The sequence below is a fragment of the Rhamphochromis sp. 'chilingali' genome (assembly GCF_963969265.1).
Source record: "Rhamphochromis sp. 'chilingali' genome assembly, chromosome: 18".
Taxonomy (NCBI): domain Eukaryota; kingdom Metazoa; phylum Chordata; class Actinopteri; order Cichliformes; family Cichlidae; genus Rhamphochromis; species Rhamphochromis sp. 'chilingali'.
The window spans coordinates 4,862,394-4,883,893 of record NC_137945.1 but is presented as its reverse complement, the minus strand read 5'-3'; the positions used below and the strand labels follow the sequence as shown (position 1 = coordinate 4,883,893).

Sequence of the window (21,500 nt, the reverse complement as noted above, 5' to 3'; positions counted from 1 at the left end):
TGGGACTTATAGTTGGCTTTTTATGGATTCCAGCTCACTATGGAGTCAGAGGAAATGAAACGACAGAGTTGTGAAGAAAGCCACAAAACATGGGTTAACTGAACTGGCTATTAACTTCTGTCAGACAGAGATAACGAGTATAATAAGGCAAGAAATAAAGGAAACATGACAAAAACAGTGGGAGGGAGAAAGAAATTTAAGGAGGGTAGGAGAAATGAGAAGCACAGGAACGAGTAGGAGAGAGGAGGTGGTCATATCTGGAATAAGATTTGGAAATATTGGTTTGATCACTACTATTGGTGACTGTCAAACCTTTGAGTCGCCGAGAAGCTGAATAGGGGGATAATGTTGACGCGCCTGCTGTTCAAAATGTAAGTTTACTGCAAAAGGGTTCAAGAAGTGAACGTTTTAAGGTCTTATTCCAGTTTTTAAAACAGAGTATACATTTAGGGAGGATTTGTGTGTCGACGTTCCACTCCACAGCAGTTGGTGGCGGTAATGCACCATTTTGTTGTTTAACAACCGCCAAACAACAAAATGGTGCAAACAATATAAAGAAGAAGAATCCTGTTCCGGGATCATATGCCGTACACAGTTTGCACAGACGGAGCTACCGTTTCGTCCTAAGCGAGTAAAGTAGGGAATTTGGATGATAAAACAAACTAAACCACCGTTTGGATCGATATCTGCATCGATCTGCCCACCCTTGTCTCCTGGATCGTAGCTGAGATCAGCGTGAACCACGTGGGTCTCTGCTCCCTGATCTGTTTCCTGTGTTTGGAAAGAGTTCCAGCTTCATCACGGAGTTTCTCTCGGTTTGTGGGCTCATCTAAAGGTAAGCACCGAGCTAACTTTACTGTGAGTTCAGTTCATGTTGAGTTTAGCTCCTGAATGAGGTCTTCTGCTGCTCTCCTCGGTGTCTGTTCACAGTTTATTGTGAACACGTTGAGAGAAGAGTCCAGCTGCTGTGGATGACCACATGAGAGGAAGTGAACTCCTACAAAGTCTCATTTTAATGAGTCTGGCTGCTGTAAAGTGATGCACAGGAAGATGTTAACAAAAACTAATGAAACAGAGATGAAAGTAAACAGTGTTCATATTTGAAAGCACAGAGAATAAAATATATTGTGGTGGTTAATGTGCAGCTCTTGGTGATTTGGGAGAATCATGTTTTTAATCATGTTGTGGATTGAATGTTGGGTTTGATTTCATTTTGTCTACAGAAGTTTTTCCCACTTGTGATCGTTCAGATTGATTTGTTGGATTTACTTGAATCATGTGAAGGTTTAAAGCTGCACTTCCCCCAAAAAGAATAAAGTATAATCATGAAGAATGTAAAAATGTCTTCCTGTGTCAAACACAGCTGCAGTCAAAGCAGGAAGGAAAGCACTTAAACCACTGATCAAAGCTCATTAATCAATGGCCATGATTACCGTTCAGTGTTGTGGTTCGAATTTGAGAAGAGACATACGACTGAAAGTCCATAGTGGGTCAACACAAATGATTTTATTAAAACACATATATGTGGTGAAGATGGGCTCTGCAAAACATCAGCCTCGATCTCCCGCGAACAATAGGTGGGTGTGATATTTATACTTGTAATATGCGTCACCGCAGATGCATGTTCCAGTAACTCCAGCGAGGACATATTCTAAAAAAGAACAGCTACTTCCTCTGTTCCTCCAGATGCTGCCTGTTATTCCACTCCCTCTGCACTTCAGAACAGAACATGAGCATGCCGTTTACAAGCAACACAAGTCTACTATGTGTGCAGGCCGACTTCTGTCTGTGTTTTAACCTCAGTACATGACCTCACTCAACAAACAAAGACATTTTAGAAGTATCCGGTTGTTCAGTGATGACACGACGAATCCTACTTCCGGGCCTAAAGTAGTCTGCGTTTAATATGGCTTTTGTGTTCTTAACATGTTTAATGTTATGTATTTTCTTCTATTTGATCTCAAAAAGCTCCTAAAACAGTCAGTGATCCCTGTTGACCTCCCTCGGCTTTTATTACCGCTAATCATTTATTTAAGCTCAGTTTTTAAAACCTTAGGATGTAACTACAGCCCAGCCCATGCAGCAGTATATGAACGACTAACCTCGTATTGTGGATGGATTATCTCAGTTGTTCTCCTGGCTGAAGTTTGGTCCTTTTACAGCATCCTGCCATGCGATTACATTTGTTCCTGACCACCGAGAACACTCACGTTAACTTTTATCGAGTGGAAAAAAAGTTAGCTTGTTTATATTATGCTAACATAGCTGTGTCGCTAGCGGTCACGTAGCACATCATTATATATCAGCTAGCCAAACTTCAGTAATCCTACAAACGTCACTGCTGTTTAGTTTTCTGTCTTCATTTATGTTGGAAGTGATAGCAGAGCTGTACGTTTTAATTTGTTTCCAAAACCCCGCAGTCAGGACATGCTATATTGTATTTAGATAGAAGCTAGCGAGCTAAGTCCCTGCTAACTTCTAACTCCGTTAAATGTCATAAATTCCGTTTTCATGGATGCCTGGATGTTAAACTCAATTGTTACACCTGGTAGAGCAGAACGCTGATCATTTTATTAAAGATGAAAGACTTTAGACAGTTTTTCAACTCTCAGTAATGCCATAGTGATCGTTTGATATATGGACCTGCAGCGGAGTTTAGGCCCAGACACGGCTAGTGACGTCAGACTGAACAACCGGATACTTCCTGACTCCGTTTGAGTCATCTATTACCAGGCAAACTTCAATGCAGCAGGCTGCTGAGCATACACACCAGCCTTCAATATGTGGTAAATTGTACTGTAAACATGTAGGGCAATTCTTTCAACTTGAACTTTGCTCCATAGATCAGTCGAACTCGCGCCAGCTGTAGCTTCAAACCATTAATTAACTTGACCGAGCTTATATGTGTATATAAGATTATAATGTAGTTATACTAACACCTGAAATACAGACTTTAACATAACATCAACAGTTTCAATAAATGTGTCAATGAAGTGATAATGATAAATCATAAATGATGCAACAATAATAACAATGGCCTGTAAATGGTAAATGGCCTGTATTTTTATATAGCGCTTTACTAATGATTATGAATAGTAACAGTAAATAATATTTCATCCCGACAACAGTGAGTGAGTCGCTGCAATCACAGCATTTGATCAATGAGCTTTAATCAGTGGTTGTTGGGGAATAGTGGAGGTGGTGGGACTGGGGGGCTGAAGGAGTTGAAAGTGTGGGGTGGGGGAGTAACAGGTCTGTCCCTGTTTGTGGAAACCACAGGAGGAGCTGTTCAGGCTGTTGCTGGGTGTGAATTGTTGATGGAGTCTTTAAACTTGTAGTTGCTGTTTTCCAGACTGAAGCAGAGTCGTTAGCTGAAAACTGGTTTTAGAGGTTCATTCAGGACACCTTCTCAGGCTCTTACAGCCTTACCTGTATCATAACAAAGTGTATAAACCCCAATCCACCTTTAACATGGTCCTTCTCCCAAACCTTCAAATAGGACTTTCTGGCCCTGTCATAGTAAAGGGCTGCTTAGAATATTAGAGCCAATGTCACAAAGTTCCTCCTGAAGTATAAGTGAGTGAGAGAGTTTCCTCACTTTGCAGCACAACACGTCTCACAAGATTTCTACAAGCAATCAGAGTGAAATTTGTACTTTGTGTTGTCAGATGAACATATGAGACACTTTGACTCTTCAGTGCAGTGTGGAGCCTAACAAAGATCTGTTTTGTGTCCCAGCTGATCAGCAGGAGGAGAAGAGTCTGACGGAGCAGCAGAGGAACATTTTCAGCCATCTGGACTCAGCTGAGTCACTACAGAGGAAACAATGAGCTCAACACAGGAGGTGAGGAAAATATCACAGTTTCACCAAATAATCAGTCACGTCTAAAACTCTCATCCTCCCAACCTGTTATATGACTGTGTTGTATATTATGTTGTTTTTTAGAGACCACAGCACATGTTAAAATAAGGAAGGTTTATTCATCAACATTATTAATAATCAAATGGACATTTGTCAGAGTTTTACCCCTGATACTGCTGGATAAACAGAAACTCACTCAGGAACGAGGTCACACAGAGCTCAAGTTTTCACTCGCGAGGGGGAAGCAGTTGTCTCCAACCCACTTCAACTTGCTTTCCCCCTGCAGGTTGTTTTTATTGGTTACACACATGAATATTCATAAAGCTTGTTGCTGTATTACCTATGAGAAACTACTATAACTGGTTACGAAGTGATTGTGCTGTGCAAACGTGATTATACATTGTGTGTGGTTATATGATGGGAGTGCAGCTCTCCCAGATTGTTGTTGGTAGAATCTGTTCTTCTCAAGGCTGCTTGTTCCCCTTATCAATGTCATGCACGTAGTCATATGCGTGGGTTACCTAGATAGCAAACAGAAGCATTCTAGCTTTCTAAATGGCATTGTGTAGCTTTTTAAATGGCAACCTACAACACATACATTAAACCTAACAGTTTTTTCATCACCCCAAAAAATACACGTTCAAAGCACCACAACAGCAGCCCGATATCAGACAGAAGCTCTCAGCTGAGCTCTGTAGAGTGGGCAATTATAATGAAGCTTCATTATAATTTGTAGATTCAAGCTGCTCTTCATATTTTTGGCCAGCAGATGTCACCAAAGAGGACTGTGTTGAAAAGCTTCGAGTAATGAACCTTTTTCAATACAAGCTTCAGTGTTTCAGAAAGCTTCATTTGGCCATCACTGATATAAATAATATTATAGAAATGATCAGAGGAGGCAAAAGTACATTTACTCTATACTTAAGTAGAAGTACAGATATTAGTGTTAAAAATACTTCAGTAAAAATATTCATTCACCTTCTTTACTTAAGTAACAGTGAAAAAGAAAAAATGCTCTGAAATGTAATCAGAGTAAAAAAGTAAAAGTAGCTCCTTGAAGAACTTTTTAACCACATGTTTTTATCCAAAGTTAACTGAACCTTGTGCTTTGTTAATGTAATAATAAAATAAGATTAGTAAATGAAGTACAAACTATTTATTTCTAATAAAGGTTCTCTGTTTGAATCAGTTAAGTAGAAAATGAAGGAAAATAAAACATATGTGTATTTTCTGTTGCCTACACTGTAGAGGGTGACTTTGCCTCTAAACAGGAACATGAGCAGGGAAGAGGTTAAAGTGGGATTGAGCAGGTGGGAACCCTAAAATCAGCTGTAGTGGCTCAGCGTGGGGAAAAGAATCACAGCTCACAATAATTTCTGTTGAGAGCTCCAGTAGATTTTCTTAAAGTACAGGCTGTGATCAGCTGACCTGCTGCTCTCTGTGGATGTACACAACTGAATTCAACCAGATGTCAGCAGATGTTTCATGAGCTGTCCTGGCTGATTTCCATCCTCTACACTGACAGTACACTGTCTTTATATTAGACACTATACTGTTGGTATGAAGGTGGAACTCAGTGAATGAATGTCAGCATCATGAGCTTCAGTTTAAATGAATCTCTGCTACACTTGATGTAATCTAACTGTGACATGAGCACCACAGTCACTGTGCACCAGTCACACACTGTTCTTTACTTTAAATCCATCACAGTTCAGCAAACGAACCTGTTTATCCTGCACTAACCTGCAGAGGATCTTCATGCAGTCTTTAAATAACACAGTTAGTGATGAAATGGATGCTTCTCTGGTGTCCTGGATTGTTGATTACCTGACAGGAAGACCACAATATGTACGTCTCCCACAGTGTGTGTCTGACAAGGTGATCAGCAACACAGGGGCACCACAGGGGACTGTCCTCTCCCCCTTCCTCTTCACCCTCTACACCACAGACTTCAGCCACTGCACAGAGACCTGCCATCTTCAGAAGTCTTCTGATGACTCTGCGGTGGTTGGATGCATCAGCAGGGATGATGAGACAGAGTACCGGGCTGTGATCGACTCCTTTGTCACGTGGTGTGAGCAGAATCATCTGCAGCTCAACGTGGCAAAGACCAAGGAACTGATCGTGGACTTCAGGAAGACCAGGAAACACTTGACCCCCGTTTCAATCCAGGGGGTCAGTGTTGACATTGTGGAGGACTATAAATACCTTGGAGTAAACATTGACAATAAACTGGACTGGGCTAAAAACACCACAGCACTTTACAGGAAGGGCCAGAGTCGTCTCTAGTTTTTTGAGGCGACTGAGGTCCTTCAACATCTGCCAGAAAATGCTGAGGATTTTCTATGAGTCTGTTGTGGCCAGTGCGATCCTCTATGCTGTTGCATGCTGGGGGAGCAGGCTGAGGGTCGCAGATGCCAACAGACTTAATAAACTAATCCGTAAGGCCAGCAATGTTGTGGGGATGGAGCTGGACTCCCTCAAGGTGGTGTCGGAGAGGCGGATGCTGTCCAAGATAAAGACAATGTTGGATAACACCTCCCACCCACTCCATGACATGTTGGTCAGTCACAGGAGCTCGTTCAGTGAGAGACTGAGATTACCGAAAAGCACCACTGAACGACACAGGAAATCTTTCCTGCCTGTGGCCATCTCCCTGTACAACGCATCCACTTAACACACTGGTTACTGCTACAACTACACGCTTCTTTTCCAGCTATTTATTTATGAGTGACTTATGTATGTATGTATGTATGTATGTATATGTATATATTGTACTATTCTTAGTTAGCATATTGTCTGTCTTGTCTTAATGTTGGTTTATAATGGAGCACTGTAACAAAAAATAATTTCCCCCAGGGATCAATAAAGTATTCTGATTCTGAAATAACTCTCCTCAAATTCCTCCAACCAAAAGTAAAAAGACTGTTTTGAAAATACAATGAGTAGAAAGTCCTTTTTTTTTAATGTGGGGAGTAAAAGTAAGGAAAAAATTATTTTACTGTTTGAACAGTCATGAATTATTTTTAACACCAGGTTGGATGTAATGTGTTTCTACTACTAGCAGGTGGGGATAAGAGACCTTTAATGTGTTTGGTGCCACACTCCACCTTCAGGTTTAAAACTAGTGTTAATGGAGGGAGTTTGAAGGTTGAGTTTGTTCCACGACTGCATTTCACTCACTGCCTCTGTTTGTATCTCTGTCACTGCAGGACCAACATGGAGCGAGAAGTCAGCGCTCTCAGGAGGCCGACAAACCTCACAGAAGAAAGGGAGAGAAAACATACAGCTGTGACAAGTGTGGGAAGAAGTTTACTCTGAAGGAGTCACTAAAATATCATCAGGTCATCCACACTGGAGAGAAACCGTTCAGCTGTGACTTGTGTGGAAAGACTTTTTCCTGGAAGGTTGCTCTAAAAAGACACCAACTCATCCACAGTGGAGTTAAAGCGTACAGCTGTGATCAGTGTGGCAGAGCTTTTACTCACAGTAGCCACTTACAGAATCATCTAGTTACCCACTCTGGAATTAAGGCATACAGCTGTGACATCTGTGGGAAAACTTTCAGCCGGAAAGGGTACCGAAATACACACCTACGCATTCACACCAGAGAAGATGTGTACTGCTGTGATCAGTGTGGCAAACAGTTTACAACAGGCTCACAGTTACAACAACACATGTTTACCCACACCGAGGAGAGACCTTATAAATGTGACCTGTGTGAGAAGACTTTTAAATCTCCACATTACCTGAGACTACACCAACAGATCCACACCAGAAAGAGACTCTACAAGTGCAGTTACTGTGAGGTATGTATTTATATTGTTATCTTGTCATTTTAGCCTGACTGTTTGGAACAACTCTGCTCATTAAACTGTGTTAGCATGTTAGCAATTCTACTGCCTGGAAAAGGCTGCATCTGAGGCGGCACAGTTAATCTGCCTCAGATTGTTTTGCAGCATGTTTCATAATCTGAAAAAAAAGACATAATGACACATGTACAGACCCAAGATCTGATTTCAACACATGAGGACTTACATGCTTTTCTTTCTTATTCTCATTTAAAATGTCTATCTTTTAATAAATAATTATACGAAGCTTACACCCAAAGTTTTAATCTGATGTAAAATGTATAGAAGTTCATTACTGTATATCGTAACTATCAAGTCTAATATACCCTAGTAAGCTATACTACTTTTTCCTTTGGGAAGGTCCCATCTGTGCAGTCTGCAAATCTGTTGAAGATGTTGAATCTATTTAAATGTTCTTGAAAAATAATTGATTTCCTTGCAAGTATCATGAGGTGGAGGGTGGGTGGTTGCCTTTTGTTTTTGTTTTTTTTTGCTGGGAGTTTTAGAGCCCTATTAGTTAGGTTGCTTACTCTTTAAAATACCAGAATAGGGAGGATGGAGTAGGTTTACATTCATTAGATTGGTCAGTATTGCTGAACTATGAAATATTTTGGGTGCAGTGTATTTTTTGCATACAGGTATAACAGAATACATTTAGTGTTTTTTTTTTGTTTTTTTTTTACTTGAGCATGATATTAAAAAATGTAAATGGTAAATGGTCTGTATTTGTATAGCGCTTTTCTAGTCCATAGGACCCCAAAGCGCTTTACACTACATTCAGTCATTCACCCATTCACACACACATTCACACACTGGCGATGGCAGCTACATTGTAGCCACAGCCACCCTGGGGCGCACTGACAGAGGCGAGGCTGCCGGACACTGGTGCCACCGGGCCCTCTGACCACCACCAGTGGTGGTCAGTTTTATTGATTAAAAACACACAGTATCAGATTCATATTGGTATTGGCAGATATCCAAATTTATGATATTGGTATCGGACATAACAAAGTGGTATCGTGCCATCTCTAGTACAGACCCAATATCTGATTTCAACACATGAGGACTTACATGTAAGCTTTAATCTCCAGTTGATCAAATCCCACTGAGCAGTCCTTCCCTTTAAATCTAACCTCTCTTCTTCCTCTCCTGTCCTGTGTTTTTTTTCTTTCTCCATCTCTGAGTGAAGTTAGCTCTCTTTCTTTTCTCTCCCTGTGATGTACAGCAGCTGGACCTTTAGCCAGCAATACACTGTGAGACAAACTGCACACAAACAGTTTGTGTGTTTGCTGATGTTTGTTGATAGAAACGCTGCATTTGAAATTACCTGTTTGTTCAGGTGCTGTGCAAAAAAGAAAGAAGAACAACGTCTCATAGGGCTGCACGATTTTGCATAAAATGAGAATCACAATTTTTTTGCTTAGAATTGAGATTACGATTCTCTCACGATTTTCTTTTCTAATATAAATATTTATTACACTTATTAACTGCACATCAACTTCGTAATAGTTGAGACTGAACATAAGAACAATTTCGTCTCCACCGTTGCTCGACACTGCGTGTATACAGCAGGTAGTGCAACATTTGAAAAATAGTTGCAGGATGGCACTGTGTAGCGTTTGTCTAGGGTAGGGGTCAGCAACCTTTAACACCCAAAGAGCCATTTGGACCCGGGTTCCACGCAAAAGAAAACGATGGGGGCGCAAATACTTTTTGACATCTCAAATGAAGATAACCCTGTATATATTGTTTTTACCTTTATGCTTTGTGTGAACAACTAAGGTGTGTTGCTTATGAAGTCCATGAAGTGCTACAGAGAAAATTACATTTTATTTCTGTAATTAACACATTTTGAACTCTTAAAGAAATATAACAAAAGGAAAGACACCCAGCTGAACTAAAATGATCCATGTAGCAAAGAAAAACTGTTGTGAGCCGCCACCCTTATATCGCCTTTGGGCTTTTGGAGCCTTGACCTGACTTTAAAAAAAAATAACTGGAAAAAAGCACTATGCTGCTAAAAGATGAAAAATAGATATTTGCAAAATTCTGCCTAAATATGTATTTTACCTGGTTAATGTGTGTGGCGGGGCGTGGTCTGCAGCGCTGCTGCAGGGGAGGCAGATGCATCTGAGCGGGACCCGCAATCACGCCTCGCCGCCTTAAAGTCTGTGCTCTCTATGCTGTTGTGTTGGTGTGTGTCGGGCTGTGAGCTGAAAAGCTACAGCCGGCTGTATACGTACAGCAACCGTGTGTGAAAAGTGGTCAATAAAGAGATGCTGAAAAGTATGTTCATACACTGAACAAAAATATAAACGCAACACCTTTGTTACTGCTCCCATTCCCCATGGGATGGACGTAGAGACCTAAAATTCATTCCAGATACACAATATAACCATCCCTCCCAAACAGTGGTCACAAATCAGTCCAAATGTGTGGTAGTGGGCACATCTGCTATATTGAGATAATCCATCCCACCTCACAGGTGTGCCACATCAGGATGCTGATCTGACATCATGAGTAGTGCACAGGTGTACCTCAGACTGCCCACAACAAAAGGCCACCCTGGAATGTGCAGTTTTGTCTCACAGCAAAATGCCACAGATGCCACAAGCAATGAGGGAGCGTGCAATTGGCATGCTGACAGCAGGAATGTCAACCAGATCTGTCGCCCGTGCATTGAATGTTCATTTCTCAACCATAAGCCGTCTCCACAGGCGTTTCAGAGAATATGGCAGCACATCCAACCGGCCTCACAACCGCAGACCTCGTGTAACCACACCAGCCCAGGACCTCCACATCCAGCAGGTTCACCTCCAAGATCGTCTGAGACCAGCCACCCAGACAGCTGCTGGAACAATTGGTTTGCACAACCAAACAATTTCTGCACAAACTGTCAGAAACCGTCTCAGGGACGCTCAACTGCATGCCCGTCGTCCTCATCGGGGTCTTGACCTGACTCCAGCTCGTCGCCGTAACAGACTTGTGTGGGCAAATGCTCACATCCGATGGCGTCTGGCACGTTGGAGAGGTGTGCGCTTCACGGATGAATCATGGTTCACATTGTTCAGGGCAGATGGCAGCTGAGAATGTCCCAGTTCTTGCATGGCCAGCATACTCACCGGACATGTCACCCATTGAGCATGTTCGGGATGTGCTTGACCGGCGTATACGACAGCGTGTACCAGTTCCCACGAATATCCAACAACCTCGCACAGCCATTGAAGTGGAGTGGACCAACATTCCACAGGCCACAATTGACAATCTGATAGACTCCATGCGACGATGTGTTGCACTGCATGAGGCAAATGGTGGTCACACCAGAGACTGACCGGTTCTGGGTCCCCAGACCCCCAATAGCGCAAAGAACTGCACATTCCAGGGTGGCCTTTTGTTGTGGGCAGTCTGAGGTACACCTGTGCGCTACTCATGATGTCAGATCAGCATCCTGATGTGGCACACCTGTGAGGTGGGATGGATTATCTCAATATGGCAGATGTGCCCACTACCACATATTTGGACTGATTTGTGACCACTGTTTGGGAGGGATGGTTATATTGTGTATCTGGAATGAATTTTAGGTCTCTACGTCCATCCCATGGGGAATGGGAGCAAAAACAAAAGTGTTGCGTTTATATTTTTGTTGAGTGTACAAACATCGTCGGGTCTGCCCTGATATGTTTACAATGGGACTTCTGCTCCTTAACCTCTGCGCACAGCGTCTGCAGATCGGGATTGTACGAAGTCACTTTCATCTGAGCGGTGTTTGTTTTTAACATAGTTCACGGTGGAGAACAGCTGCTGACATAATGTGGATCCGAAGATCCATAATTGTCCTACATGGGGTTGAAAGTCTCGATAAATTGCACGGCGTTTCGGGGGGTATATCGGCTTCCGCCAGTGTGACGCTTATTTTGAGCGGAAAAAAAAAATAGAATATAATTTTATTTTTATATTTCAATATCACAATAATCTTCCAATTTAGAACTACAAGTTAACAAAGAACTAACATAAATAAAATACACTTCAGCTAAATACTTCTAATTTATTTCCCAAACCACGCGGAGCCGCACTGTAAGGACTAAAGAGCCACATGCGGCTCCGGAGCCGCAGGTTGCCGACCCCTGGTCTAGGGTGTTGATCATTTTCCTAAATCCCTCGTTTTGCACAGTGTTGATGGGAGCCATATCTTTAGCCAGGTGATAAGTGAAAGCCTCCATAATTTCTTTGTGCCTGCGGGAGTTCGACGGCGCTGTATAAGGTTCCCGTTATTGATGTTTGGGTGGTTGACCGGGACGGATTTTCTCCTGTCACTTTCTTGACCTTTACAGCTTCGTCATCTCTCACATGCTCTCCGTTGTTTTTTCCCCTGCATCAGCAAGCTGGCTTCTGTATCACGTGGTATAAGGCTCCGCCCTTGTCATTTGTTGAGCAGGAAGAGTGAGCGCTTGTTTTCATGTCCCGGATCAAAATGCGGTACAATCGTCATCTTTTGTTTCTTCTTTTTTTTTTAATCGTTGTCATTTGTAAATGAGATCGCACATAAGTATGAATTGAGATCGCGATTTTCTAACGATTAATTGTGCAGCCCTAACGTCTCACTTTAACTCCTGACTATGACTCACAGTTTTGCCTCTTTCATCTCTTTTTATGTTTCATACCCTGGTGATTAGTACACGATCAGGATTGTCTTTCATGTGTTACTTTTCAGGCTCAAATTGGTTTGATGTTTGATGCCCTTAGTGATGAAATAACTCCTCTCAAATTTCTCAAACCAAAAGTAAAAAAGTCTGTTTTGAAAATACAATGAGTAGAAAGTCCTTTTTGTGTGGGGAGTAAAAGTAAGGAAAATAAGGAAAAAATATTTTAGAGTGTTTGAAAAGTCATGAATTATTTTTAACACCAGGTTGGATGTAATGTGTCAGAACTACCAGCAGGTGGGGATAAGAGACCTTTAAGGTGTTCAGTGCCACACTCCACCTTCAGGTTTAAAACTAGTGTTAATGGAGGGAGTTTGAAGGTTGAGTTTGTTCCACGACTGCATTTCACTCACTGCCTCTGTTTGTATCTCTGTCACTGCAGGACCAACATGGAGCGAGAAGTCAGCGCTCTCAGGAGGCCGACAAACCTCACAGAAGAAAGGGAGAGAAAACACACACCTGTGATGATTGTGGGAAGGATTTTCCTGCTAAGTCTACACTAAAATGTCATCAGGTCATCCACACTGGAGAGAAACCGTACAGCTGTGACTTGTGTGAAAAGACTTTTTCCTGGAAGCGTTCCCTAAAAACACACCAACTCATCCACAGTGGAGTTAAAGCGTACAGCTGTGATCAGTGTGACAAAGCTTTTACTCACAGTAGCCACTTACAGAATCATCTAGTTACCCACTCTGGAATTAAGGCATACAGCTGTGACATCTGTGGGAAAACCTTCAGCCGGTTAGGGAACCGAAATACACACCTACGCATTCACACCGGACATGATGTGTACTGCTGTGATCAGTGTGGCAAACAGTTTGTCACAGACAGAGACTTACAACAACACATGTTTACCCACACTGAGGAGAGACCTTATAAATGTGACCTGTGTGAGAAGACTTTTAAATCTCCACGTTACCTGAGACGACACCAACAGATCCACACCAGAAAGAGACTCTACAAGTGCAGTTACTGTGAGGTATGTATTTATATTGTTATCTTGTCATTTTAGCCTGACTGTTTGGAACAACTCTGCTCATTAAATTGTCTCAGCTAGGGGTGGGTTTTGATAATCGATTTACGATTAAAATCGATTCTGGCTTGGATAACATGACATCAATTCATTAAAATCCTGAATCGAGTTTTTTAATATAATTTTATTTTGCTCGAAATGCCCGAATCTCAGCAGCTCTGAGTGATTATTCAGATTTTCATTTCAGTTATGATTTTGTTTGTTTTTTATTTGCTCTTTATTTCAGGCGACATTCAGGATAAAAATGGTGAAGGACTGACTTACACTGTCTTTGTGTCTTTGTTTAGAAGCAGAGCGACACAGATGGATCCAGTTCTCAACCCTGTCATCACTGTGGTGGTGGGAAAGACTTTCATTGTGACCTCTCTGGAAAAACTTTCAGTTGGAAAGCTGACCTAAAAACACATCAACGTAGACACACTGGAGAAGAACTGAAATACTGCAAAGAATGTGGGAGAAGCTTCACCACATTAAGGGGATTAAAACGACATGAACTCATTCACAGTGGGACAAAAAACCACCTCTGTGATCAGTGTGGGTCATCTTTCATTACTGCAAGTGAGCTTAAAAGACACAAACGAGTCCACACAGGGGAGAAACCATACAAGTGCAGACACTGTGACAAAAGCTTCTCACAATCAGCTAATCGTAACAAGCATGAATGTGCACACATGGAAGGAAACTACAGCTGTGACCAGTGTGACAAGAGCTTCAGGAATCTCAGTTCATACTCCAAACACAAACGATCCCACGTTACTAAAAAACTGTTTCACTGTTACCAATGTGCCAAAACATTCACTAAATTATCTGCTCTGTGCAAACATCAGCGTGATCACTCAGGGCTGAAATCACTCCCATCACAGTGAATATGAAGAGACAGAAAGATCCTCTTCTGCTTTCAGGGTCAGACTCAAAACCCTTGAGATCAGGCTCCACAGAGTTCAGAGTGAATCTCCTGTAAAGATCTGATGAGGCAACTATGAATGAAAATGGTTCCCTAGTCTCATTTTAATGTTTCTAAACTGTTCTGCTTCAGTGTTCATGTCGAGTGGTTCGCTTTGTTCCAGCAGTTGGATGAAGAAGTTTGAGCTGTGATTTCATTTCCTGTATTTCAGAGTAAAGGCTGAAGTGACAAATGGAAACATGTTTACAGTCAGTCAGATGAACTGTTTTCAGTGGCACAGATGGAGGTTTATCAGAGGAGGAGACTTGGCTGTTCTCCACTCACACTGAACAGGGTTCCTGCAGCTTATTAAAAATCTGACCTGAAAGTTATGAAGTTTCCTTGTAACACTGAGTTACAGTAGGGGGGCTGCTCCATAATCCAGTTCAATAACACATCTCCTGACATTAAACATAAGCTTATTTAATAATGTGGATCCCTTTTTGTCCAGATTTTTATTCAGAGGCAGCAACTGTGGTAAGAATTGACCCGGATGTTTATATATCTTAAAGTTTAGTATCAAGTTCATTTCCTTGTTGATGCAGAGCCAGAATTTAGATATTTTTAGACAATCCCATAGAAGATGCATGTAAGTTCCATCTGCTGTTTTATATTTGAGAAAAATTTGAAACATCTTTAAAATCTTTTATTTTTCCTTAAACTTGCTGTAGGTATTAAAACTTATGATTTTGTGTTTAAGATGTCGAAACAATTAATTTTGGGAGCTCATTTTTTTAAAGTTGTGGTTTCATTTGTTCAGAGTTCATCAACGTTTTCCTGATACAAGGTGGGATGGATCCATGCTTTTATGCTGTTTAAGACAAATTCTGAAAGCCGAACGTTGCAGAGATTATAGCAATTCTTGAACTTAAAGGTGCCATGATGAATTCAGCTTTATTATGTGATAAGAACAAGTAGTCTGATGTCCTGTTATCATGATGACACTAAAATTTGAGATACAATAAATAAAATAAGTTTTTGTACTAGGTATCGTCGATACCACCCTGAAGTTTACTTGGTATCGGATCCGAAAGTAAATCAGTGGTATTGCACATCACTAGTCATGATACATCAATACAATATGCATAAGAGGGCAAACCATGTTTAATTTATACATCATTCTACCAGTAATCTAGTTCATCAGTTAGTAGCTTCACAAAACTAAACAAAAAGGAATTTTTGCAACAGGTTTTTCAATCAATTTTGTTAATTTTGTTTCCAGATAAGAGAGGCCAGACCTTTCTTATCCTCTGTGTTTAATCTGGACGTTGGGACAGCTAAGAGCTTTTAAACCACAGACTTCAGTGATCTTACAGGAGCGAACCAATTTAAAAGATCAGAAAGGTTTGAGGGTCCTAACCCATGCAACGCCTTAAAAACACATAATAAAATCTTAAAATGAATTCAAAACCTAACTCGCAGCCAGTGTAAGGATGCCAGTATGGGATAAGATAAGATAACCTTTATTAGTCCCGAGCGTGGGAAATTTATTTTGTTACAGCAGTAGACAGTGCAAATGTATAAAAGGCTCTGGGGTTTTATGTCTATGTTCTGCAATATTGTGTGGCAATAAAACAGCTGGCGGTGACAATCCAGCAAAGTGGAAGCCTGTTGTCCTCCTGTATCCTGACCGATACACCATCTTGTTAGCTGCTGAACCTAAAAGAACTAGCCCTCACCAAGTACTCCTCAACAGCAAAGTTTCATAGAAAACTTTGAGAAAAAACACTGGAGTAATATATCCATAAGATACTGTACACCAGGGGTCGGCAACCCTAGGCACGCGTGCCACAGTTGGCAGGCTGAGAAAGAAGACGTAAGGGGAAAGGTGACTGTGATATGCCAGTCTGTTCTGCCAGAACAAAATCATAGGCTGCCTGACGTCATCGACACCGTACACCGACTCGGAGCCAAGCGACAAGGTAGCACCAGACCTAGAGGCATCATCGTGCAGTTCACCTCCCGAATCTACAGAGATGCTGTATGGAAAGCAGCCAAAACATCCTCCTACCTGCAGGACAATCATTTGAGGTTCGCTGAAGATCTGTCCAGGGAGGACAGAGAACGTCGTGACAAACTGTGGCCGATGATAGACAAAGCCCGTAAGGAGGGTAAGCCGGCTTATTTCGTGGGAGGCCGAGGATTCATCAGTGGATCAGAAGTTTTCCCTCCTTCATAGAGACGCTTATTCAGTCTCCGAAATGACATTTCTGTAAGCTTGTTTACATGGTGAACTTGATATTTTCACCCTCAGGTTAAAGCTTTATTTTGTGTTGAAGAGTGTGTTTATCTATGAAAAGCTATATTTAAACCATAGTACAGTAGATAGTTAAATACTGTGTTTTTATAAGCTTAGTCACTCAGGGTTTTTACTGTTCTACTACCTAAATTGTGCAGCACCCGGTCCCCTTATCCTATAGATCTGTTCTTAGCTGTAGAAGTTTAGAACTTACTTTTTCTCTTTCTTTTTTCTAATAACTTTGTCTTTTTCATTTGTTTCTCTTAATACCAGGGGTTTAAGACAAACATGTAAACGCAAAGCTTTGTTTTTATTTGCCAAACAATTTAAAACAGATTTTTGCTTTTTCCAAGAGAGTCATTCCACACCTGCTGATACAAATTTTTGGAAATCACAATGGGGTAATGAAGTCTGGTTGTCCCATGGCTCTGAGCATTCTGCTGGAGTTGTCACGCTTAAAAATTCTTTTTCTGGAGATGTGTTACACTCTGACTGTGACACCTTAGGACACTACCTCTGCTCACTAATCAGACACAATAACAGTACTTTCATTGCAGTAAATATATATGGTTACAATAATAAAACTGAAAATGATAAATTACTTGACTCCTTAGAAGAAAGAATTAATTTCTGGCTCTCCAAATACCCAAATTCAGTCCTCTTAATTGGTGGAGACTTTAACATTGCTTTAGACAATACGGTTGATAGGTGGCCTCCAGGGCAGCAGTCTTCATACAGTGCAAACTTTAATCTTGTGGATATTTGGAGAGAAAAATTTCCAGATGATAGACTCTTTACTTGGAGCAATAAGACAGGATCCAGGCAATCACGTGTTGACTTTTGGCTTGTTTCTGACTGTATTGATAAAGATAATATTACCGTTAATATACTTGCCACCCCCCTCACTGATCATAGAGCAATTCACATTAACATCCAAATGTTTACACTGGATACTATACCTCATAAATTCTCTTACTGGAAGTTAAATAATTCTTTACTAAAAGATAAAATAGTTAACATGCAGATTAATAAAGTAATTGTTTATTATTGGAACAAAGCTAACAGAGAGAAGTCCTTTTGTACCAATTGGGAACTTTTTAAATTTGAAGCATGCAAATTCTTGAGAAGATACGGGAGTCAAATTGCTAAATTAAGGAAAGCTGAAGAACAAGAAGTAATAAGCAGAATTGCCTCTTATTACCAGAAGTCCCCAGAAGAAATCTCAGAGGAAGATAAATTAAGTTTACTAGAACTTCAAAATAAACTGGACGGTTTATATCGACGTAAGGCTGAGGGTGCTTTCATAAGATCCAGGAAGAGGTGGCTGGAGGAGGGCGAACAAAATTCTGCTTACTTTTTCAGACTTGAAAAATACAGATCAAAAACAAACTCTATTCATCAACTAAATATTAATGGCATTGTCTCTGACAATCCTAGAGAAATTTCACATTTCTGTGCCGAATTCTATACTAAACTATACGACTCAAAATATAATGAGGCTGTCTCAACAGGATTTTTCAATAATATTAAAAACCTAAAATCTATTGTTGTGGAAGATAGAAGTTATTGTGACAGCCCTCTGACTGTGGAGGAAGTTTGTAATTCCATTTCTGCACTTAAGGCCAATAAATCTCCCGGCACAGATGGTTTGACTGCAGAGTTTTATAAATCATTTTCTAATCTCCTGGCTCCATTTTTACTGCAGGTTTTTACAGAAAGTATAGAGAATAACATCCTCCCTCCTTCTCTTACTCAAGGTCTCATAACACTTATTCCAAAACCAAACAAAGACTTACTCTTTATTGATAATTGGAGACCCATCTCCCTGCTTAATAATGACAAGGTTAATAAGGTTATGGCTTTAATACTTGCTAACAGAATTAAAGAGTTTTTGGACACAATTATCGATGAGACACAATCAGGCTTTATGAGAAACAGACACATTTCTAATAACATTAGACTGGTTTTGGATTTACTTGATTACTCTGATTTGGTACCTGACAATAGCTTCATTCTCTTCCTGGATTTTTATAAGGCTTTTGATACAATTGAACATCAATTTATTTTCCACTCTTTGGAAAAATTTGGCTTCGGCAAGTTTTTCTGTAAAGCTGTCAAAACCTTATACACAAATGGCAATAGTTCTATTAAAATGATTAACGGCTCCACCCCGAGATTTGACCTGAAACGTGGTATTCGCCAAGGATGTCCTATTTCACCATATTTATTTTTACTTTGTACACAAATTCTTGCAACTAATATTTCAAACAGTGTTGTACAAGGAATCACCATAGCTGATAAGGAGCTCGTCATCAGCCAGTTAGCCGATGACACCACACTCTTCTTGAAGAATGCAAACCAAATCCCACCAGCTCTTACTGTGATTAGTGATTTCTCTGAGGCCTCTGGTTTATGCCTAAATCTTAAAAAGTGTGAGTTACTAGCAATTAAAGACTGCCCTGCAAATACTATCTGTAATATCTCTGTTAAACAAGAAGTCACATACTTGGGACTGTTAATATCCAAAGACCAAAAATCAAGATGCTCGTCAAACTTCACTCCAATTAACCCTAAAAAGGTTCAACCAGTGGCTGCAAAGGGACTTGTCTTTGAAAGGTAGAGTGTTACTTACTAAAGCTGAAGGGATATCCCGATTAACATATGCTGCTCTCTCCTTACATCTGGATAAGAAAATTAGTAAAGATATTGACCGTATGCTCTTTAATTTTATATGGAAAAACCGTACGCACTATATTAGAAAAACTGTTGTGATGAATACGTACGAATCAGGTGGGCTTAACGTCTTAGACTTTTCTACTTTAAATAACACTTTCAAAATTAACTGGGCTAAACATTTTCTTAAAACCCTATCTCTATCTGGAACTTTATACCATATCATATTTTCTCTCGTTTTGGTGGCTTTAATTTTATTTTAAATTGTAATTACAATGTTGAGAAACTCCCTGTAAAGCTTTCATCCTTCCATAAGCAGGTCCTCTTAGCGTGGACCCTCATTTATAAACACAACTTCTCACCTCACAAATACCTCATCTGGAACAACAGAGATATTTTATAGAAAAATAAATCACTTTTCCTGGAAACTTGGATCCAAAATGGGATCCTATTGGTGGCTCAGCTGGTTAGTAAAGAGGGACAACTACTTACATACGACGACTTTCTTGCACTATATAATTTTCCAATCAGTGTTCAGGAATTCTCAATGGTGCTTGGTGCCATACCCTCAGGGACTTTAATGTTATATAAAAACACTGACAGCTCGATCTCTACCTCAGTCACTCTCCCTGATCCAGCTGAGTCACCAATAGGAAAAATCTGCTTTTCACAGGAACTTGGTAACAGCAATAAGAGAATACGTAGTTTATTCCAAGAAGATATCGTCTCTCTCCCATATATAATATCTTATTGGAACCGATTTGTTCCAGATATCAAGTGGAAGACAGTCTGGATGGTCCCCCATAAATATTTGATTGTAAATAAGGTGAAAGAAGTCTCATTTAAAATTCTACATAAATGTTATCCAGCCAGTCACTACATGGTAAAATTTAAAAGGGACATAAATACTAATTGTACTTCTGTGGGGATCATCCAGAAACTGTGACACATCTTTTTTGGTACTGTTCTTTTACACAGAGATTCTGGAAGGAATTTAGCAGCTTTGTTATTGTCCATATTTTAAGGGAGTTTTCTTTACGATGGGAAAATGTTTTATTCTGTTTCTTTAAGTTCCCCAAGAAGTATGAGAAATGTTTTTTTATGATAAATTTGTTAATACTTTTAGCGAAATTCTTTATCCATAAATGTAAGTTTACTAACAAAACACCATATTTCTGTCATTATTTTAAGGATGTGGAACTGTACATACAATCAATATCAGACTCCACCAACAAAAAGGCTCTCACAACAATATATGTATGTGAATTTTTGCGTGTATTCTTATAATTGTTACCTTCGTCTTTTACCCCTGGCTTTGTGTGTTCATGTTCTGTTGTTTTGTATACTTCATCTGTTCGTATGTTGTATACTCATTGTTTGTTAAATAAAGTTTTAAAAAAAAGATACTCTGACCCGTAACTATCGTAAAACGCTTCGACCGGAAGTAGACACCTTTCGCGCATGCGGGGTACCGATCGGTAGTGATGGGCAGATGAAGCCCCATGAAGCACTGAAGCTTTTCATCCAATTGGTTCACCCCAACGCGAAGCTTCATGAAGCTTCATTTGCTCTAGTAGGACACCTACTGGACGTAAAAAATAATAGCTGGCATGAATTTGAAGAGTGTGGCATTTTGCACACAGCCTGTAAATGTCAACAACAAAAGGAGTGTGTAAAACATGTATATTGTAGTGATGGCAGTATACTGTGTATATTTATAGTGGCAGTATGGAAAATGATTATTTGGAAATGCTTGAAATGGAAATGATCATTTACTGTGAGGTGAGGTGTGGTTGGGGTGTGGACAGTAGTTGTGCTTTTGTAACGTTGAGGTATGGACAGCTACACACTGAGGCCTCAGTCCTGCCTGTTCACATTTTATTCTGTAAAAACTAAATTTTCACTGCTTTTATGACCTTTTTAGTGGGGAGAACATAGCTGGGATTTAATGATTTAACAAATCTTTTAAATCTTTTGTCCTCCACAATGCTAAATGGCTGTGAGTCCTCAATCACCATGCTGACCAGGTCTTCATCTATTTGAGATTGTTCTCCTGAGGAAAGACAATAAAGATAAAGCACAAATATAAATATCACACACGTAACTTATAACAGTTGTATAATATTGTTATATCATTTAGTAACATTACTGCATCCTATATTATCATTGCATTTGATGGCTCACCTGGTCTTGCTCCAC

General features: G+C 40.3%; 1 protein-coding gene across 3 annotated transcripts; it reads left to right on the top strand.

The window, feature by feature from the left end:
* Window positions 1–550: 550 nt before the first annotated feature.
* LOC308385500 (uncharacterized protein) lies at window positions 551–20,529 on the top strand. 3 transcript variants are annotated; one of them, XM_080864458.1, is made up of 5 exons: window positions 551–835; window positions 3,739–3,844; window positions 7,075–7,671; window positions 12,796–13,392; window positions 13,737–20,529. In XM_080864458.1, the coding sequence occupies exons 2-5, from the start codon at window positions 3,827–3,829 to the stop codon at window positions 14,310–14,312; spliced, it is 1,788 nt and encodes a 595-aa protein (XP_080720584.1). In that variant the 5' UTR covers window positions 551–835; window positions 3,739–3,826; the 3' UTR covers window positions 14,313–20,529. The 3 variants fall into 3 exon arrangements, with proteins under 3 accessions (XP_080720584.1, XP_080720582.1, XP_080720583.1); XM_080864456.1 differs by having other exon boundaries at window positions 13,734–20,529; XM_080864457.1 differs by lacking the exon at window positions 551–835 and having other exon boundaries at window positions 3,214–3,844; window positions 13,734–20,529.
* The last annotated feature ends 971 nt before the right edge of the window (window positions 20,530–21,500 follow it).

Bases quoted from the DNA above. Each gene is read 5' to 3' on its own strand.
- LOC308385500 (XM_080864456.1), top strand. The intron at 7,672-12,795 runs GTATGTATTTAT...CTGTCACTGCAG, and splicing joins ACAAGTGCAGTTACTGTGAG to GACCAACATGGAGCGAGAAG. The intron at 13,393-13,733 runs GTATGTATTTAT...GTCTTTGTTTAG, and splicing joins ACAAGTGCAGTTACTGTGAG to AAGCAGAGCGACACAGATGG.